At 37.9% G+C, this 23,508-nt stretch overlaps 1 protein-coding gene across 1 annotated transcript; it reads right to left on the bottom strand.

Annotated features, from left to right (window-relative positions):
• Positions 1-271: 271 nt before the first annotated feature.
• Positions 272-22,811, bottom strand: rtn2 (reticulon 2). Its single transcript, NM_001114267.2, is given in 9 exon segments — positions 272-560; positions 3,429-3,487; positions 5,107-5,153; positions 6,117-6,186; positions 6,797-6,935; positions 8,460-8,667; positions 16,994-17,311; positions 19,039-19,089; positions 22,651-22,811. Coding segments are annotated over 9 exon segments (966 nt in total). The 5' UTR covers positions 22,682-22,811; the 3' UTR covers positions 272-517.
• Positions 22,812-23,508: the final 697 nt, after the last annotated feature.

Genomic DNA, 23,508 nt, shown 5'->3' with positions numbered 1-23,508 from the left:
TCACTAGGTTACTCAATGCCTTGAATCCACCAGTACAAAACAACAGATGAATAAAAAAAAGTTTGCTTCATTCATTCATTTATTTATTTATTTAAATTGTATGTGTGCCATAAAATTCCTTTAGTACCCTACTTTTATTTCTAATGCCACAGTTTTTGCCTGCAGATGTAATAAACCTCTGCAAGAGATTAGGTAAATGAATTTAATTGTAAAGTAGAACACATTAGTTTTAAAGAACAAAAACAGCAGGCTTCAAAATCAGAGAGTTTCAAATAAAAAACAAATTTATTGTTATATTGAAAAAAATGGCAAGTGACTTGTTAAATACTGTGCGAATAAATTTTATTAATAACATTTTAGTTAAATATTAAGTATCCCAGAACTGAATTCCGTTTCACTGGAGAAACAGTGATGGACTAAGATCCCTGCAGAATGGAGTGAGGAGAGGATAGTGTGCAGAACAAGTTCTGATGAAGTTCTAGTTATGAGTTTTAGTCAAACTTTCAGACACCCCACGTTATTTTTGCTTTGCTGGCGGCTTTTTGACGGTACCTTGAATTCTGAAAAAGAAAAATGATATGAATTAATAATAATAATCCTAACAGTGTAGCCCAGAATTTGCCTGTTAGCAAATACGTACATTTCTAATTCAGCAACAGTCATCACAAGCTGAAATATCACTTCTCTGCATACCAGTTTTATGCACGGAGCTGATTAAATATGCCATCTGTGCACCTAGTCTTGCATAGGTGCAATGGTCAAACCTATCTAAACAATTACATTAACATCACTGAACTTTTTTTCTTTACTCATGTATTGACTAAATGGACTTGTTTAATACTGTATACATAATCCCAGGCACAGTGGAATAATAACTGCCAAATTAAAAGAGGAACTGCACAGAAACAACTGCACAGAAGCAACTGCCTTCACTATAACACATACCCAGCATAAACATATGTAAGTGTATAATTTGTAGTAAATTCCACACAGAGAATCTACATCTCAACAGCCTCATTTTATCAACTGTCTGAAGATTAATATCCACAGCTGTTTCAGTTATACTATGTCAATCACAAACTTATACCTATTGCTGTGCCACTTTCTTCTGCAACTAACTTCGGCACAGCAAAATATTCTCCCGGCTGTGCAGCAAATTATTATATAAAAGATAAAGTACAGCATGAAAATGCAGTTTTTCAGGCACATGTTAATAACTGATCACCTATGCTATGTTCTGTCTCTCTCTAACTGAGGTATTTTTGTAACCATTTCTACTATTTCTACTGCCATGTTTTTTACAGATGCAGGTCTTCAGACCATTTATACCTGTTAGTGGCGAGGTGACCAAAACGAGCCAATCTTCTCCCGATATGCCAAAAGATCGAATTAAACTGGGGGTCATAGGCGCCATCGGATCAAGAAACTTATCAACAAGCTGATGTGGTCCTGATCCGATGGAAAATCAAACCTGCCTGATGGAGATCTGGCCAATTTTAGGCCAGATTTTGGCTGGGTTGCCGATACATGGGTAGACAAACTGCCGTATCAGTCTAATGGACTTGATTTGGCAGCTAAAATCTGTATGGCCACCTTCAGACAGGTTTCATATGACAAACGGAAAACAGAAATGTTCTACTGCTGCAAAGAGTGTTGCAGATTAATCCCAAATTAACCCCATTATTCTATCCACTGCTATTTCGGCCCTCTAGAGAAAAAACATACAGGGATTCCATGGAAGGTTTTACCCTTAGCCTCACCCCAAGCTTCAGTATCGGATCCTTTCACGAACCTGCTTTTGACCTGGGTAAGGCTTTACCTAGAGAGCCCTGACTCCTAACCAGAAGCCATGGTGTGGGCCCCAAACAGTTCATGTTGGGCTATTATAAAAAGTATTATGCAATATATTAAGAGAAAAAAATCAATGCATATTTATTTAATTATGCAATTAGTAATTTAACCATTTTTATTTGTAATAAATCAGTGTAACTATTATTTACATTTATTCTTATATGTATGAGAACACACTTATATATATATGTAAAGCTATTTTATATGAGTCACAATGTATATTTACATAACTTGCCTTTTTTATTGGAAAAACTGATGTTTGCAGTTATTAAACAAATAAGTACTGGTGTATTCACACAGTGGCTGAAGGTTATAAAGGGTGTACTTAGGACATCTAGTGGCAGGAAGCAGTAACAGCATGACTTTGCACACAATATAGACCATCTTACTGCCAGACTTGTGGTTTCAGTATATAAATCCTTGTTAGCCGAATCCAGAAAAAGTGGATTTGGTGCATCCCTAGTCAAAATGGATAATAATTTGAAAGCGCAATTCTATTTTAAATTGGCATCTGGAGAGAACTAACAATTGCAACGTTGTGTCCAGTAGCTTTATAGTACTAGCACAACTGCCATTAAGTGTTGTTTTTGTTATTAACAGTAAACTCTTTTCTTTCTTATAAGTTATAAAGGGTGAACATTTTTGATATTTGGTGCCTGAAATCACCCCAAGTGACACCATTATTAAAGCTGCCCTAAAACTACTGTCACTAAGTTTGTTTTGTGCATGTTTTATGTACAGATACCTTATATTAGCATATTCCTTGCTATCTTCTAGACCAGTGACTAAAAGCCAAACTATGTATCTAGCGCAGTGTTGGCATTACCCTTCTGTTCAGCTGTCCTGTTCCCTCTCTTTGCTGTCACCAAGTGGCTGATCCCTGACACAACACAGCAAGGTTATCTTTATAATGTCAACAGGGTCAAACTGTAGCTATTATTCTATCCTTGGCTGTCAGCACTTACTGAGGGAGGGAGACTCCCCCACTCCAAAAATTTAGTGACAAGTTGTGACAGCCAGTGTTTGGCATAGGCTAGTGCCACACAAGGCAGATTCTCAGCCTGTGGATAAGCGCAAGCTGAGAGTCTGCCCCATGTGGCACTAGCCTTAAGGTGAGGATGTTTCTCTACCAGCCACATTCATTTGAGTACTGACAGCACTAGGCTACATTTATGCACTCTATTGGACCAGTACAGCACTACTTATTTATGTAAGACTTCATTCACATTACAGAACTGGGTCTATATACTTAGTTTAGTAAAATGAAAATCAGATCCAAGTCGTCATGTCAGACAACACGTTCTCTATAAGCACTGCCGGGGCTTGTAATATTTTCATGAGAATGGATATATTGTATTCTAATACTGCAGAATGTTACTGGATGTTTTATGTTGAACTTTTGTTGCAGGGGTGCTCATAAACTGGCATTCTTTAAAGTGAAATCCACTGATATTAATTTGTTTTGGACAAAGACCAACCTACACAAAGCTACACAAAACATTCTATTGTAACAATGAAGAACCTACCCGCATCCAATACACACACCTACACCTGAATTAATCATTGATAGAACTTACTTGGAGCGGAAAGCATTCACCTTCTTGGAAACAAGGGACACATAATGATCAACTTGTGTCTGCAAAGAGAGAGGAAAGTTGTTTAAGATTTGCTGATCTACAGGATGCAGGAGGTTCAGTTGGAATCATAGAATTGCTGGCACACCTGGTCCTCATTGGCACGTGTTAATTTCAAGCATTCTGTAAGCTGCACTATACACACAACTTTTAAAACGTTAGTCAAATCTGTAAGTGGGAAATATTGATTCGTAAAGTGCAATAACCCACCATACTCGGACCAACTAATATAAATCTGAACAATTTAACTCTGAACAAAATACTTGCCTGCAGTATTTAAGTTGTATAGAGAAATAGTTACAAGGTCATGCATGTGCATTTTACTTAATACAGGGGAAATCCCTGCTGTGATAGATTTATGGTATCTCTTCATACAGACCATTAAGAAAATGAGGGAGAGCTGACTCTATGAAATAAACTATACCCAATTAGGGTCGATTCGTCTAGCCATGACCCTCTGCTACTGCTAGGCTATGCCCACTACTGACATCTTGTAACTGAATCAGAACTGCATGTCTGTGGCAGATGATAAAGAAGCTTGTGGTCAGACAGCCAGCAAAATAATGGCTGCTTAGGCAAAGTTTATGGCAGTGGCACAGTGGGTGACTGAAAGAGCCAAATGGTCTTAACTGCCTTGTGTGCTATTGCCCTTAGTCTACTAGCTGAGACGGTACTAAGTTCAAGCTGGTAAAAATAAAGAAAGATTAAGTCAAAGGATTGATACAAAATAGACCCAAAGTTGATTTTTAAAACTTATACTCATGCTGCATGGCAGAGTAGTTCCGCTGCATACTGCTTGGATGCACAGGATACATTTGTACAGTGCATGAGGACTGATTAGTACTAAGCCATCCAGAAAAAGTATTACATAGGAAACAGAAACTCTTTATGTGTGGCCATACATGCACCGATCAAATATTAAAAAATTAACTTTTTTTTACAATTATGTACTATTTGTATTCCTTACAGGGATAAGGGTAGGTTTGAAAATGTATTATGGTATGGTATATTGGCAGATAAAGAGTGGCAGTTGTTCCAGTAATTTACATACTTTGCCCATTTGGCTGGATGCAGAGTGTATCATATCCTATGGCCACCTTTAGGCTTCACAGTTTATCTATATAAGGGATGCCATATTTATTATCTATTTAAAACTAGATATCTATTACACAAATTAACCATATAAACAATTTTACCAAAGTTGCTAACGCATTTCTACAAAAAAGTACAAAAATGAGTTTGAATTCATAATTTGGCTAATGTCACACAATTCAGATATGCCCTGTTTAGTACAAGCCCTATTCATTAAACTAGGCTGGTATATTGGTCCTTTAATTGCTAATCACCATGCAGCATGAGGTGTCCAGTCTAATGAGCATAATACTTACAGGATCCTGATTGTACAGTGTATATATATATAAAGATACCACATCTTGAATGTTGGTACAAACATCTATAGGTACAGCAACAGACTTCATAGTTGATAGCAAACATATGCACTTTCTGCTTGACATATATTTTTTATGTATATTATGGAGATAACTGGCATGTCACTAAAATTATTTTCATTTTTTGAGTGTTATTAGTTAAGTGGGATAAAAAGAGATGTTCTGCAACTTACCTGGTGCTGTTTGTACAGTATAGGAAAAGTAAATGCTCCAATTACACCTAAAAAACAGGATGCTCTGTTAGAACACATATCTGCAAGGGGACTCTGCATCACTGCCTTAAATCCACATCACTTCACACAACCACACAAATCATTTTAGAGCTTCTTCTTAACAAAGCTATTAAACAACATATCAACATGGCTCAGTGCTATAACTGATTTGTCCAGCTGGAGGCCCATGGGCCAGATGGATCTCTCAAAGGTATTCTTATATTGTAGATCACACACTGCATACTTTTGTGTAAATTTTAATACTGTGCACTGCACCTTGTTATAACCCTATGGGACAGGAAATCACCTGCCTGCTGTAGTAAAAGGTATTACACAGGACAAGGATCAGCTTTAAGCTTGTCTAATGATAACTCCTGATTGGTGACCCTGGAAGAAAAGAGTCCTACACAGCCTGACTAGCTGCTCCTATCCATCACTGCTATAAAACATGGCGTTTAACACAGAGCTACTAGTAGCAGCTACTTTTTCACGGCTACTAAACACCAAAAAATACCTTGCCATAGACAATACTGAGAATTGTCTCTGTTAGAACACATGTAGAGACTGTTATCATTAAATGATCAGTATTGTCTATTTTAGTAGGCACAACAAGTAGCTGCTACTGTAAGGGCTCTGGCACACGGGGAGATTAGTCGCCCGCGGCAAAACTCCCTGTTCGCGGGCGACTAATCTCCCCGAGTTGCCTTCCCCTGCCATCCCACCGGCGAACATGTAAGTTGCCGGCAGGATGGCACACGCGTCGGCGCGATTTCGCGCAAATCGCGGCGACTAGTCTCCCCGTGTGCCAGAGCCCTAACTGTTGAAACTTGTGGTCTGCTGGCTGTAATTCCATGCTACTTATTATATATATATCACTCCTATAATCTACACAATGTGACTATACATCTATACAGTACCCTCCAAAAAGACTAATTGTCTATGCACAGTTAGCATTCCCACAAAGCACTTACACAGAAGTAGTACTGTGATTCCATTGAACACCGCTCCAACGTATGTCAGGAGGTAGATAATTACCAAGAACTGCCAAAAAGAAAGTGGGCATAAGCTGTCATTAGTTATCTGTAAACTGTACAGCTAATGTGCTGCTCCATGATTTGTTATGCTGTTTAAAAATATTGTAACTTTGCTTTGTTTAGTTAAGTGTAACTGTTTTACAGTTATTTGGTATATTTATTTGAAATTTAGCATTTTGTATTTCTACCTGCATCTAAACATATTAATATTTGTGCCTTTTTTTATTTTAAAATTCGAACAGACTCGTCACAAATGTCTGGCATTTACTAAAAAATTTTAAATGAAAATGCCAGTGTGGGAAAAGTTGCAGAAAAGTCATGAAATTTTGAACTTTTCAACTTGTTACATGAAAATTGCGATTTTTCAAATTGTTGCACAAAAACACTGGGTCAAAAGTAGAAAACCTCCTAAGTTTCGAAGCAAAAGAGGGATTTTTCAGGGAAGGGCAGGAACATCTGCCATTGACTTCTGTATGATCTTAGCAAGTTTCACATTTTTAGCCATTTTGATACATAGTAAATCTTTTTTTTCTGTGACTTTTAGCTCTCTAAAAATCCAAATTGGAAAAAAATCCAACAGTTCGTATATGGCCCCCTAAGTAAAGCTGTGTGGTTACCTTTAGTGAATCCTTTAGCTCCTCCACCAGGAAGAGGCTCCTAAGGGTGCAGATGGTAGTAGAAAGGAGTGAAAGTACACGGGCGGTGATTTCTTCGGCTTGTTTCGTAGTGAGTTTGAGGTCAGCATCCAGATAATACCTTGTTGGGAAACACACACTGATTTATGACATTTCTACAGCATCAACTCAACTAAACCAATTTCTTGCACACACACTCTCACACAGAAGTGTCCACTGGATTTCTATTCTCTCCATATTTGTATTTAATAAAATAAAAGTAGGGGCATCATATTACTATAGGAATTTTCCATGTACTCTATAAATGAGTCCAATTTTGTGGTTATAAACCACACAAAGAGGGCAAACACATGCCTTTAGAATTATTCAGGGTTTCATTTTTTTCATGCCATAGAAAATATCTGATTTGTGTCATGGACTCAAGGCTCCGATACTTTACATTTGGTCTTCCTTTTCTATGTTTTGTTTTTTAAAATAATTATAATTATTATGCATATTTTATTACCCGTTTCTGGGTTTGAAAGTAATTTGGAAATATAAAAAAGACCAATTGTAAATTCCCACTCTTTCAACATGAGTTCAATGAATAGGGCTTGGGTTGAACATCGTAAGGGCCAAACATGGATTTCATGAATTTTTCTGTCTTATGTTTAGCGAAAACCATAGATTTTTTTATGATTGAACCAATAAGCAAAAAGTATGTTCAGCACAAGCCCTATTCACTTAACTTATGTTGAAAAGGAGTATACTAATGCTTTCAAATGGATATTATATTATTAACTCTTCAAATGGATATTATATTATGTGTTTTTAAAAAGTTATTAACCTAACTTAAAGACTACCTTTTGGAGCACTCACCACTCAGTACCTGACCTGGGAACTAGCACTTATATTGTAATGTCACCCATTTTGACAGCACTTAGATTTGCCTATTTGTGTCTGTAAGTTACCCTCCCATATAGATTGTAAGCTCTACGGGGCAGGGACCTCCATCCTCTTGTGTCTTTGACTCTTATTTCATTGCAACGGTATCTTTTATTTGTTTGTGTTTATTGTTATACTTTGTATTTATCTATTATCTTAATACCCCCTGTTTGTATTAATGTATTCGACTGTACAGAGCTGCGTACATAAGTAGCGCTTTATAAATAAAGATATACATACATATATAATATGCAATACACCCTGTCTTAAAAGCAGTCCATGCTCCCTTCTGTTAGTCTATGAGTTTAATTGAACATAAAGTTGTCCAGCTGTTGTGGAACTCCCAGCATCCTTCAACAGCTAAAGCCTGCTATAAAAGAGTAATACTTGATAAGGTCCAGAATGGCAAATGCCAGAGGGGCAGTTGTAAGATGCCATAGACATAAGCTTCAAATCTCAGTCCAGACCTGTACGTGTTTTTGAAACAGGTAAAGTACATGTTCAGTTATTTGCATTCAGTTATTTGATTAATTTCACCTGGCATGTCACTGGCACCCTATAAGATAGCAATGCTATATAAAACAATTTTATAGTGGTGTGACATGTAAAATAAATATTATGAAATTAAACGCCCTGAATTAATCCACTAAATTACTTTCTACTATGGACTAAGAGTTTATCTCAAAAACAAAATATGGGACTAAATCACAGAACTACTCACTGGAAGGGGTTGGCACCATTCCCTCGTTTGAGTGCGTGCAGCAACTTAGTGTACAACCGCAACGTGAGCGTCACACTCAATATGATGAGACACCCGTAAGCGAATACACTTATCACACTGAACTGGGACAGGCACAGCAAGGATAGTGTTACTCCAGTGAGGCAGCCAGCAGAAAGGAGGATGTCTCTCCAGTACAGGAGGTCTTTTACTAAGAGCAGGGAAAGCAAAGGGTAGGAGCGATATAGAGTGATAGTGAAGGGACAGAAGGAATAGAGAGTTTCATTAGACATTAGGATTCAGAATTACAGGGATCAAATATAAGGAAGGATAAGGAATTAGTTGCAGGCTAAAAAAGACTATTGAGGATCATGGAGAGAAACCGATGATCAAATGAAGATATGAATCAATGAAACACAAATGTAAAAACTCGGAACACTCAGAAAACTTGGAACACTTTTTAACATTTAGATCTAGGTTTAATTTCTAAAGTAGCAACTAGGATTTTTTTACCTTATAAACTACACACTCCCCAAGGAATTATTTAAAGAACGAGGTACGACAGGCATCATTCGCTCACGTGAATCACAGGCGTCATTTATTACACACAAAACTGAAGACTGCAAGTTGCTAATACCATCAATATGTGTGATGATGTGTGATGAAACTATACGCCAATAAAGGATAGTGTTTTGCAGACAGTTCTGCAGACTGTTTTGTAACATGTAATATACATAAATAATATAGATAAGGAAAATAGGTTTACAGCGCAAAGATGATCAGTTTTTGAGCACAGTACAAAACTCTTGCGCTGGATGGAGAAAAAACTGGATGGACACAAGACAGAAAGTCCTGGAAAAAATAATGCCACTTTCAGCATTAGGGCTACTAGTACAGGTATGGGATCCTTTATCCGGAAACCCGTTATCCATAAAGCTCTGAATTACGGAAAGCCTGTGTCCCATAGACTCCATTTTAATCAAATTATTCACATTTTTAAAACTGATTTCCTTTCTCTCTGTTGTAATGAAACAGTACCTTGTAATTAATCCCAACTAAGATATAATGAATCCTTATTGGAAGCAAAACTATTCTATTGGGTTTAATAATGTTTTATTGATTTTTTAGTAGACTTAAGGTATGGAGATCCAAATTACGGAAAGACCCCTTATCCAGAATACCCTTGGCCCCGAGCATTCTGGATAATGGGCCCTATATCTGTACAGAAAAGAACTATGCTTCAACTCTTTCTAATTTTCAACACCCTATACTTTTTATTGATAAACCAGATGTTAAACTAAGATGCAAAATCCTTTGGTTCCCTATTTTTCTCCATTAATGAATCCCAAATATAGACCCCAGCTTCTGACATGGGCGATGCCACAGTCTTTTACCTCTGCAGGCCAACAGTACTGTGGGTTTAAACATGTAGTGTTCCAAGATGCAGGGCAGCTCATTGTAAAATTTGCTCCCTTTGGCCCCCTCCCAAATTGATTTTGTTTTTAAAGGAAAGCTAAATCTAAAAATAGAAATGGGATAGAATTGCTACACCTTATGTCTTGAGCTTCTGTACCTTCTCAAATTTGAGCACGGCCATTAGCAGGGAGGATCTGTTCATCCAAAACCCCCAGTAAGTCCCCATCTTCCTTTCTGTTGATTCATATAACATGCTCCTGCAATCACATCACCTACCAGCATCTAAACTAGTGCAGCCTTACTTAGAATTGATTATTTACCCTGTAGACCCTGCTTTTGTGACAAATGTAACCACATTTTCTGTTAACGTGTTGATGATTTCCAATGACCCTTATGTTTATATTCTCAACAGTGGCCCAGAGCATACTGAGCATTTGCATTGTCACTGACCCTCAAAAGATAGGGTCCAGGTCAGGGCTAAGATTTAAAATAGGCCCTCACATTTTAAGAACCCAGAGGCCAAAACAGTCCCCCCACAGCCTTAATAAATAGTTAATAAAATCTTACAGCAGGCCCTCTACCATAGTAATGGAACCATACCATATAAAGCTGCTGAACCTCTAGGCTGGAAAAGTAAGTTCAGTAAATAAAATAAACAATTTCTAGTCATATTATTTTTTCAGGTTTTAGTTCTCCTTTAAATAACTTTCAACAATCTGCCCTTTTTCAAGAGTGATAGAAGTCCTACCAAGATTTTTGCTGTGGTTGTGAAGAGAGGAGGGGGACCAATAGTAGAGACCCCTTTTTAAACTTTGAGTTTAATTTTCCTTTAAGTCTATTAAAAAAACCTTGACAATGTAAAAAAAAAATACAAAAATAAAATTGTATTGTTTTTCCATTAACATGGATTTATGCTACCTTAGTTATAATTAAGTTCAAATTACTGTTTTATTACTACAAAGAAAAAGGAAACAAAAAAAAACTACAGACTCATGGGAAATGGCCTTTCCATATTTCAGAGGGTTCCAGGTAATGGATCCCATATAAGATACTGTTTTATTACTGCAAAGAAAACGGTAATAATAATAAAAAAAATATAGACTATGTGGGAGATGCCCTTTCCATATTTCAGAGCTTTTTTTAATTACAAGTTTCCAGATAATGGATCTCATACAAAGTACTGGTTTATTACTGCATAGAAAAATGAAAAAAAAAAAGGAATTATGTTCTTTATCACAGGTTTCCAGATAATGTATCCCATACAAGTATGATATTATAAATATAAACACTGCTTGCCTACGTTTTCAATGATACAGGCCGATACCCTACAATCTAATTCCAAAACAACTTCATATGTATCTAAATGCTTATAAGTAACAATTTTTCCAATCACTTTCCTGGATAAATATATATAATAACAGTTTATATCCTATATAGAGACATATGCTAAATTACTGGTTTTGGCCAATAGAAAGTCACAATTATACAGCAAGATCAGTAAATTTACTTTTGTCAACTCCAAGTGCCTCTCTTTAAACATATAAATTATACATGATAAGATAGGATCCAGATATATAGTTTCCCTAAACTTTACTTAAACCATTGAAAAATACGCTGCACATGCTTGGCTTAACTGCTGTACAAGCGCCAGTCACACAAGTCTGGATAAACAATATCCTCTACCTCTTCAAGCTGCACAATGGCACCTGCAAAATGCATCCTGTAACTTCATTTATTTTGGCATTGTTAACAGTGTACCCATGATCACAGGCTTGCAGTAGAAAACAAAAAGGAGTGCGCTTCCTCTAACCTATATTATTTTTTGGCTGATGTGGACCCTCTACTGAGCACAATTTCACAATTAAGACGATTCCAGTGACAATGGTAATCATCGAGATTCTGGCGGGTTGTTGCCAAATGGTTAATATCCATGTGGCAGTGAGCTCTGTAATAAATGATGGTTAAGAAATGATGTATGTTATCACCTGTGCGAATTACAGTACAGGTATAAGGCTGATGCCACACCAGGCGTAGGGCTGATTTTTTCCGCTTGCCAAAAAAATCAGCCCTACGCCTGGTATGGCATCAGCCTAAGATCTATTATATTCATGGAGATTGTGTTCTGGATAAGAGATCTTTCCATAATTTGGTCCAGTATCTGCAAACACTGATATATGCTATTTTGGTTAATATTTATTCAAAACAAGCCACGTCAGTAAAAAATTGCGGCATTCTCATGTTTTTGATCTTTCTGGATAATGGTTTCCAGCTGTTGGAGCCTGTACTTGTATCAGCACTTTCATTGTTTGTTATACAAAGTGGTCTTTGGTGAAACAAAGTGGTTATTAGAACCAAAAAGAAAGGGGGAGTGTCTTTAATTTCTTTTAGCAGCACTACACTGCAGTCCATCTTTGTAGAGGTCCATGGCAGAAACTATAATAAAGAAGCCTTTTTCTATTCCCCTTCAGCAAACCACACCTGCAGGCCACATACAACTAATATGCGTAAACCATACCTGACCCAATATTGACTGTACACTGTAGGCTACTTTTGGCAGTCTAATGGCTAAAGGTCCCCAACATAATCCAATCTTTGACTAGGGAGGCATTGGAAGTGGATATTCACTGTATCAATGTATAAATATACATTTATATGAATAGGACGACCAATGGTAGTTATGGCAGATGCTGAAACTTTTAGGCTGGGATCAGTTGGGAAGGCAAAAGCGAGTATTCATGAGCAACCTTACTGGACAGTGTCGGCATGTGCTACAGGCAGCATGTTTTCCTTTCATATAAATGTAAATCTGCTGAGAGAGAATTGAGCTTTCTGTGCTATTAGGCTTACATATTCACACTACTTCAGCACTTTAGCTGTCAAATCTGTTACTCACAGGCACAGGAGTGAGAGCAGCTGCAGCCCCCGACAATCAGCTATGCGTGCCTTTGTGAAATCCAACCCTGGACTTTGGCACTGTTAATAAAGTAAATACATTTTTTAAAAAGTTTAACTAGATTGTAAATCACAGTTATTTTTTAAACTTTGCAAGTCATAGCCCCTCGCAGCCACAAACCACAATGGTTATCATACTTTTTTTAAACTTTTTGGGCTCTTTAGTCTGCAATGAAAATTGCTGTCTGGTTGCTAGGCTCAATGGGGCACATTTCTGAAGAGGGGAATATAAAGTTTGCTATAATATGCCAATTCTGCCATTCTCTTTTTAATTTGAAGGAAATTATGAGGCATATTTATCAAAGCGTAAAAACTAGCAGACCTGGAAATTCAATAAGGCCCAGGTAGCTCCAGTGTGAACCACTGAGCCACCATGCTATATAACATAATTGTGCTTTAAGTGTCCCTTCTCAATAACTCCTAGTTATAAATTGGAAGCCTAAAATGATATCTGATCTCTGGTAAAAATATCACTGAAATACTGTAGTACTAAAAGTGTAGCTTGGGTCAAAAAAAACAAAATCACTGGGATGGAGTTAAAGTGAGAAGCTGTTTCTGGTAAAGCTGGTCATACACGCACTGATGATATTGTATGAAACCTCGTTTGGTATGATATTTGGTGTGTGTATGGCAAATCGGCGAGGCGCAGAAGAAGACTTATAATGCAGTGCTACACACACACACACAATATGGTCAATTTTTGTCAGGAGTCAATTAACATGTATGTTTTTGAAGTGTGGGGGGAACCCACGTAAGCACGATGACTTGGCTGAATTCAATCCTAGAACCCCAGTGTTCAGGGCACTGATCTGTAATTTCACTGGCAAAGTCAGACTAAAAGATTAAAGACAGACAACGAATGCAAAAATGCAAAAAATGCTGTCATATTCTACAAAATGATTCTGAGACAAAGAATTTGCAAGACATTCATAATGCACAGATACTGGTAAACCTATACATAAACAATGCTTTAATGTTAATTATAAAATATACAGCATCTAAAATCAAATGTATTATTATGTAAAAAATTAGAGGAATATAAATTTAGAGCCATAATAACAGACATACACTCAAACCTTACTCTGAAAGACATAAATATACAGTACAGAGAGAAATTCCCTATACAGTTACAACTAGATTTGGCTCATAAGCCAAAAATCAGTTATGGAAAAATACAGATAATACATATACTGTAATTGTGCCATCCAGTTTTAATTTTGGCCCAATCATCATGTTTAGACTGGAAGCTCCAGAGACCAGAAACTGATAATGAATAACTCCATACAGCTTTGTGTATTATTAGTAAAGGTATATTAAAATAAAGACTATAATTAAAAGAGACTGCATCCTATGTATCAGCAGAGTTTCCTAATACAGCTTAAATTTATTACACAACACTGTACAATACTATGGTGAGAATACAAGCAATTCAATAAGCAGTCAGCTAAGACATAAGTCTTCTGGGCTTATAGTTTAAGGGTAGAGGTAACAGAATAATATAACTTCCGCAGCTACACAGAAATTAGATACAGCGATTTGAATCGTTACAGAGATGCTTGTGAGCTAAATATTAGAGAGGTAAGACAGACAGAGAGAAACAGCAAGCTAAAGAGAGAGAATTGCTCTATAAATTGGAAGAATGTTGTAAATTTGGATCCCCACACTCTGAGGCTTGACCTCATCCAAACAAGAAAGCATGCAGCTGCGGCAGGGCAGGAGATGCCAATGGATTTTGCCTCACTGGCAGCAACGCCAGTTAGGGATAACAGGAGCTTGGAGGAGCAATCGAAAATGTCTTGCCCTATTTTGAGTTTGTGGCCTGAAATGTAGATTTTTTTTTATTAGATTCACCACCACTGATACAGATATTCTATAACTATAGATAACAGCTTTTTGACTATGACAGACACATATTCTGTTCTTGCTCATATACAGCCCTGGGGGTTATTTTAGGTATGAGTGTGGGTCTATTTGAATTTAAGAGTGACAGCTGCATGTGCATGCCTCTCTTCCTCCCTCTCTACTTCTCTCTGCCCTGCTCCTTCCTCTATTTCTTTTTATCTTATCCTGCAATCACTCATTTTTTTGTCTTTTATTTTCACCAACTTGCCATTCTCTTTATCCTTTGTTTCACTTACCTGCTTTGTTCATGGTCTCACTCCCTCTTCAGCAACTAGTAATCAGCTACTCAGCAATACTCCTTAATAACTAGTCTCTTGATTCTGGGACCAGCTCCACTGTGTGCCAGTGAGGGAGGAGAGAACTAAATATAGCCCAGTAAGCACTGCCCCTGATATGTGTGTGTCTGTACAAATACATGATCTCTAATGGTGACTTCACACTCCTAAAAAGCCTACTACAAAACATTTAATGCAATACTTTGTACTGTTCTGTACTTTACTTTTATTTCAGCAGTCACTCTAATCTGGTATCAATTTAGCCAAAAATACATTCACATAAGCATTAGAACATTAAACCATGTTCTAATAGGTTTCTGGATAATAGATCAGATACCTTTAGCTGCAAAACAGAACCTTGTACTGGATTGTAACTAAAGGTGGCCTACAAGGACAGACTTTAGCTGCCAATTCTGCTCCTTTAATCTGAGTCACAGCACTTTATCTGCCCATGTATATGGCACACCAATGGGACTACCCAAACAATATCTTGCCTAAAATCAGCCAAATATCGTTTGGACAGGTTTACAAATCTTTTTGGGGTGACACACCGCCTCATTGATGCAGTCCTTGCTCCAACATAGTCTTAGCACTGGATATTAAGTTCAGGAACGGTATGTTTAGAATATGTCAACTACAATAATAATGAAATTAAAAATAAAAGTTAGGACTAATGCCGCTTACATTATAGGGTAACCCAACTGCCAATGGTCCAGGGTTCCACCTGTTCAGACCAAATATCACCAAAATGAAAAGCTCATTCTTTCTGGAGTGTGGGACAGGTACTGCAGGCCCAAGCTTGTGGGTGGTTTAAAGCCTTCATTAGGAGCATTAAAAGGCTTAATCACAAACATGGTGGTTTTTATGTATTGCATACTAGCATAAAAAGTCATGTTTAAAATTAAATAAAAAGTACTGTGTTTTCACTGGATTATAAATGCTATTTCTTATTTTCTTTATTTCTTCACAGTATAAAGCCACCCATAAGCAGCTTTTATACACCTGCTATGAAAGAGAAAATCTTAAGTATCAAAAAACTGCACACATTTAGCAAATATGCCCTACTATGTATTTAACACTATTTTCTCTGATAAGCTGCTTAATAAAATATGCCCTACTATGTATATAACACTATTTTCTCTGATAAGTAAACTTATTTGTATTCTAAAGGCAGTATCCATTAAACAGATCAATAAAAGTGAACAAAAGAGTTTGTATACCACAACCCAACTCTAGCAACCCTCTTAAAAGGCTTTAATGCACAGTACTCCATAACACAGCTTAAGGTGGCCATACATGTCAAGATCTGCTCATCTGGTGAGCTCTCCAAACAGTGAATCTTTCTCCAGATATGCCCACCTAAAGTGGGCGATATCGGGCTAATTTAATCAACTGGCCATAGGAACTAACAATCAAATTACAACAAAGGGTATAGGACTCTTTGGAGCGAGGACCATATTAATGAGCTGATGCAGTCCCCAATCTAATGAGAAAATCATACCTGCCCGATCTTCACCTGGCTGATTTTCAGCCAGATATTGGTCAGGAGTTCCCACACATGGGCAGATAAGCTGCTAAATCAATCTGAAGGACTCAAATTGGCAGTTTAAATCTTCTTGCAGTCACCTGATTTAGTAGCTTTACTTCCATGCAGAACTAATGCAATGAAATAAAAACTTACGGGGAAGCAGTTTTATTCACAGGTACTGATTTCTTGCGCTCTAAAGTTCCAACAACATCTAAGACAACTCATCTTTAGCTAATGTTCCTCATAAAACAGCAGCAGATTGAAATGTCTCTGGTATTACAGCTATATATGTAAAGCAATAGCGCTTCAGTAATCGGCCAAAACTTTTGTCATCCGGGCCTCATGTATTACTTTATACATATACATTTTATACATTATGCATGATGCAAATTTAACATATATATTTAAATTTAGAACAACATTAGTATGAAGAGTACATGTTTGACCATATAAAAGATTCTTACCTGCCCTAAACACTTCTAATTGGGGCTGGGGTTTTGCCACAAATACTACTTCCTCTTGGACATGCGGTGGTGATAGTTTTTTCAACTGACAGGTCTTTTCTAACAGGACATAGGTCACAACATCCTTAACCTCCTTCTCTTCTGTCTCCTCCCTCGGTGCTGCATGCACTCTACTTTGGCCCAGTCCTCTACGAGCTCTGACTGGAGGACGTGATAGGGGTGCAGTGCTTCCAATGGTGATGTAAGAAAATGTTGGCTCATGGGGGGAGGGCAGGGGCCAGAAGTTAACCTCTGTCACCGGCGAATCATCTTCTTCCCCTTAAGGGTGAGAGAAAAAAATAGAAGAATTAGTACTGGGGGAGTAAACATTCTATGAGTTCCTTTACAAAACCTCCCAACTCACCACCAACTGCGAGCATTTTGGGTTAAATAAACAGTGTTTCATGCAAATTTAGAAACTAGAGCTACAGTTACCTTCATTAGTAAAAAAACAGATGGTACTTTGTCACTGGTCTCTTATTTGGAATGTCTCAGCTACTGTAAAGCTATTTTAATGTGATGTCCAATTCTTAAAAGATTATATTACTGCCTTTAAAGGAACAGTAACATTAAAAAATTAAAGTGTTTTAAAGTAATTAAAATATAATGTGCTGTTGTTCTGCAAAAAACTGGTGTTTTTGCTACAGAAAAGCTACTATATAAATAAGCTGCTGTGTAGCCACGGGGGCAGCCATTCAAGCTGGAAAAAAGGCACAGGTTACATAGCAGATAACTAGTAGATAAGCCCCATATAATGGGGGTTTATCTGTTAGCTGCTATGTAACCTGTGCCTTTTCTCCTTTGAAATGGCTGCCCCCCATGGCTACACAGCAGCTTACTTATATAAACTATAGTAGTCTTTCTGAGGCAAACACACCAGCTGTACCAGTGCAGGGCAACAGTACATTATATTGTAATTACTTTTATACACTTTCATTTTTTGGTGTTACTGTTCCTTTAAAGGAGAACTAAAGCTTAACCAAAGAAGCAGGGCAGAAATGTTGTACATTATATTATGGCAACCGCAGGCCTTTAGCAGTAAAGATCTGTGCCACCAATAGCTTCCCATCTTCTTTTCTGCTGATTTACTCTGCCATCATAACAGTTATTATGGGAAGATGTTCTGTGTGCACAATTAGCTCCTTACGTCTTCCCATAATAACTGTTATGATGGCATAACGTCATTTCCGCAATCAGCAGCTCCCGCCTGCCGTGCCTTGCATTATCCCTTTAATCGCAATAAAAATCGCGATCCATTCATTCGGCGTTGGTGCGGGCCACAAAATATTGTACCGAGGGCCGCAAATGGCCCGCGGGCCGCGAGTTTGAGACCCCTGCTCTACATTCTCTGTGCTGGTGTCAGGTACCTGAGCTTAGGGACCAACGCACAATATATTGTATCAATAGATTATAAATGTCACAATATAAGGCTGATAAATAATGGATTCAGATTCTCAATACATGGAATCCCTGAATACAGTACAATTAGCATGAGACTGTAATAATTTGACCTGTAGAATTAGTTTATATGACAGCGCAGCCTAATTTTTTGCTACATGATTTGTGATCACAACTAAGCCTAGCTTCACAACAGCTGCGCAGAGCACTGCCAGCACATGAGTGTCACTGACACTTCTAACAGAAACAGATGGGGAGCTCCTGTGACAAATGTGAAGGCCTGGGTCATTACTGTTATAGAGATGCTGAACCTTTAGGCTGATGTAATAAAGTCAATATATAAAATATGGCATTTCTAGCCATTAAATATAGACTCTTTCCTCACTGACAGAGAGCCTTTCTAGGTCAAAAATCTAGAGACAGACATGTAAATACGGAAAACATTGCTATCACACCAGTAAACTTTCCTACAATGCTGTATTCTTCTGATTTTGTTTTTTCAACTTCTTGTCTGCACTGTATTCAAACTGAACATAGAGATGCCTGTGGTCCAACAGCTAAGGCAGAGTTAAACATTGCATATGCATGAACAACAAATAGATTCATACCTTCAGGAGGGCAGGAATCTGGTGTGCTTGATGCTGTTGATGGAGCATCTTCTGTGAAATAGATAAGATGTCAGTGAATTTGTTTAGAGGTGTTCCTATTACTAAGCATTACTCAGCAGATATAATCTTCACAGTGAGATAATGATTTATATACAATATATCATCAATACAAAACAGTACACGAGGACACACACACAAACAGAATGATGGGCGCGGATATTAACACAGCCCACACAAGTATATTCAGAGACATAATGATGTATTCATATATACAATGGCATAAGCAGATATGTAATTCTGACATTTATATACACAAATAAATGCAAAAAAAGCACTCACATAAACAAATGATGCCAAGTCTGCTGAAGACATAGAAGACTCACTGGGAATAAATACTTAAATTATCACTTTAAAGGGGTTAACCATACTGCTTGACCAGCTGGGTATCTAAGGCACCTTTCTGAGGAACATTTTCAACAGACCATCCTTTGAAAACACAGTTTCATCAGGAAGTGCTCCTTCCCTGTGGGTGGATGGGACCTTGAAATATGTGCAATGCAATTAATTTCCACAAAACAACTTTATTTGGTCATTCTTTCCAATTGCCAAATCACACAGTAGCCAATCCAAGACACTGGCAGGGGGGTTATTCAAGAAAATATTTTTTATAGACTTTCTTTGTGCACTTTAAATGTTTTTTTTTTTTTTACATTTTAAACATGCCCCTAGGGGGCACATTTACTAACCCACGAACGGGCCGAATGCGTCCGATTGCGTTTTTTTTCGTAATGATCGGTAATTTTGCGACTTTTTCGTATTTTTTGCGATTTTTTCGGCGTCTTTACGATTTTTGCGTAAAAACGCGAGTTTTTCGTAGCCATTACGAAAGTTGCGCAAAGTCGCGATTTTTTCGTAGCGAAACGTCTCGCCTTTTAAGTTTTAACGCTACGAAAAAGGCGCGACTTTGCGCGCAAGTGTTAACGCTATGAAAAAATCGCGACTTTGCGCAACTTTCGTAATGGCTACAAAAAACTCGCGTTTTTTTACGCAAAAATCGTAAAGACGCCGAAAAAATCGCAAAAAATACGAAAAAGTCGCAAAATGTTCGTTTCCAATCGGAATTTTTCCAATTCGGATTCGAAATCGTGTCTTATTAAATCAGCCCCTAAGTGTATACAGGGAACTCCAGTCAATGATTTAAAAGATTGGGGACCCTAGGCAAAAGCATATTATGGCCCCCTATTTTCATAGTGGAATATTCCAAAGCAGGCACAACTTGAGTTAACCAACTTTAGTTGGCCAAACATATAATAGTCTACACAGGTTAGACCATAATAAACTGAGTTTGTCCCACAAAGAATCCTATGCAGCCACTGGGCAGACTAAGGACTACATAAATTCCACTCTAGGAGCCACATCCGATGTAGGATTCCCAGCAGTAAACCTGAATTTGCACCAAAATTTGACAATATAGTTGTAGTACCAATAACAGGTGCTGTGGAAATCGATGAGCAGTGCCATGTATGCCAATGATGTAGCAGAATCTAGGGCTCAGTCCCAAAGATTTCTAAACAAAGATGTCCATTTTGCAACAATTTGTACATGCATAGTATACCCACAAGCACCTCTTCCTCCTTGGGGCCCACTGTGCACCATGCTATGTCTCTGCATGGATTATGTGTGTGTACAGCCCTATACTTTGTCTCAAGAATCAAACAATGTTTGCTGTGGTACGTACAACAACAGGGTGGTAGTTGGGTAGCGCTCTCTTGTTGAGCTGTACTGAATAAGGTTTGTGCTGTACTTTTTTACTATCCTTTAAATTACTAAAAATCTATGTTTTTGTTATTTCTTGAGCTAAACAGGACAAAGAGTGAAACTGAATCTACTCCATGTTTGGTTCTTGCAAGGTAGATAATTAAATTACCAATATACAGCACCTTTATTAGTTTTTTCTGCTTACAAGGTAATCTAATGATCTATGTCGCAAGAAGCAAACATGGCGTAGCTTCGGTTTCCTCTCTATTTTCCTGCCAGCATACGTATTTATTTAAATGACATTTATTACATGAACAAATCTCACTGACTTAGTCTCAGATATTGTGTCAGATGTAGTGGTGTTATTGCCCTTTTCAGAAAGTTATTCCAGTCTACATTTGCACCAGACTTATGCCATTTTATGTATATTTATATGTATATTTGTGAGAATTACTCACCTTGCACATCCTAGCAAGCTAAGGAGGGGTGAAATGTAGGTGAGTTTTTCAGTAAAAAAGAACAAAACACTTAAACACACCAGCAATGCGTTGAAAAAAAATCTGAAAGCTGCTAGGAGAATGTAGCTCTTTTGAATAGTGTCAAAAGCACTACATTTTGCATCCAAATTATCTTTACACTTTGTAAAGCTATAGTTTGTACATGAGTCCTGGTGTATGAAGATAATGTGATTGGTTGTATGACTTGTTTTGGTTGTACGACTACTGAATTCCTTCCTGTGACTAATCATCGGTTTCGCCATTTTCATTTCCACATATTTACCATCTAGATGAGAATTTAAAAAGTTAGCAAAAAATTAGCATGCCTTGAATCCCACCTGTCCCATTGCAGCTATTAGCACAATCCCCCATCACCACTCAACCAAAAACCAACAACATTATATTTTAATTTCTGCCCTGATGCTAAAGGGTTCAGCTCACTGGTGTATTGCGCCAACTCCATGAACTTTCTTCGGGGCATGGGGCAAGATGTAATCATTATGTATGTCCCTTCTAAATATTAGATGTTGAGCCCATGTGCTACACAGAAAAATACAACAGTTCTTTAGGGTCCCAGGTTTCCAGAATGTACTCCCTGTATGTCATTATAAATTAAGCAAAAACAGATAGTGGAAAAGGTTCTATTAAGGCTTTTAAGGATAACACATGGGTGTTTTTTATGCCTTTAGAAACGCATGCTGTGTGTATGTGTTTTTGTCAGTTCCAAAAGCAACCCCTTTATTCTATTATCTTCTGATCGTGTATCAAGCAAGCGAAAATGAAGCATGTGGCATTTAAAACAATGAGCCATAAAAATGTACCATTAAAGTGCCATAAATGCAGCTCTGAACGTTTATGAGAACAACACAGAATCAAATAGGTGACGGATAGCATAAGTGTAAGTATATAAGTGTATATGACAGAGTATACAGACAAAGCAAAGCTGGTACAGGTACATGATGGTACACACACATAAACATGTGAATTAAAAACAGCAGAAATGTATAGCAGTAATACAGGCAATAAGGGCTCTCTTGTTATCTGTAGAACGTTCCAGTTTTGCTATGGGATTAATGTTTCTTTCCTATTACCGCATTCAGGTGTCTTATTCATAGAAAGATAAAGGTAGTCATACAAGAGACTAGCGCTAATTTAGCGCTAGTAACAAGTAACCCTTTTATACTGGCATCTTAAAACTAGTTCTCTTATGTTCAGTTATGTACAACAGAACATGATGATACCCGCACCCCTGCACCACCACAAACATACAAGATCATGTAGCCAGACAATGACACAGATGGACACAGACAGACCCAGCGGAGATGTACAGGCAAGAAACAGCGCAGCTGGCACTTACTGCAGTGTGTGAAAGAAAGGACGTGTCCCATGTCCACTGCCTTCGTGTGACACCCATACAGACACACAGCACACAGAGCCAAACACCCGGGCCCGCTATCATCTCATGTTGTTATATGGCAGCTACAAATACAGCCGTACAACTACATAGACACAATACCCAGAGCAGCACCAGAAAAGGGAGGAGGGTGAGAGACAAAGGAGAAGGGAGGGGCAGGAGAGCTCTGTAGGGAGCGGCGGGGAGGGTCACGGAGCGAGCACACGCAGGGGCAGGGCGGATGACATAGTGTTGATATATGTCAATAATAGCTGATTGAAACACTATAGAGCAATACCGTGGTTGCCATGAGAGCGGTCGCTTCCTTTTTTCATATAACATATATTTTGTTGCTATCGGTGGCGCTGCGCAATGCATGAAAGGGTCTCTGCTCATTTGTACTTGCGCGCTCCCGCGACTCCTAGCACTTTGCACGTGTCTCATGCACAGGGGTGACGGGTGACCAGTTCTCACAGCTGCTTTACAGGCTGATTCTCTAATTCTCTAATACTCGGTGCTAAAAGAAAAAAGCACTTGTAAAAAGATTGACAAAGTCTTGGCTAGATTGGGGACAGCGGGGAAAGGGCTAATATAGACTGCCAAATTTTATATCCAAAAAATAAGAACGGTCCTATATTAAAACTCATGTACTGCTATAGCTGCAAATTTTCCTGCTCCAAAATTGACCCCCTTGCATGTTTACTAAGGTGTGATGCAAGAAATTATTCTTGCAAAAAGCACTGTTAGTTATGCAAAGATAGTAGTTTATTTCAGCATTATTTCCTGTGAGTTTTTGGCACTCAGGCCGACTGCATAATCTGC

This window comes from Xenopus tropicalis, chromosome 8 (genome assembly GCF_000004195.4).
Source record: "Xenopus tropicalis strain Nigerian chromosome 8, UCB_Xtro_10.0, whole genome shotgun sequence".
NCBI classification, from domain to species: Eukaryota; Metazoa; Chordata; class Amphibia; order Anura; family Pipidae; genus Xenopus; species Xenopus tropicalis.
Note: the sequence above shows the minus strand (reverse complement) of the source record. Positions and strands in the feature narration are given on the sequence as shown.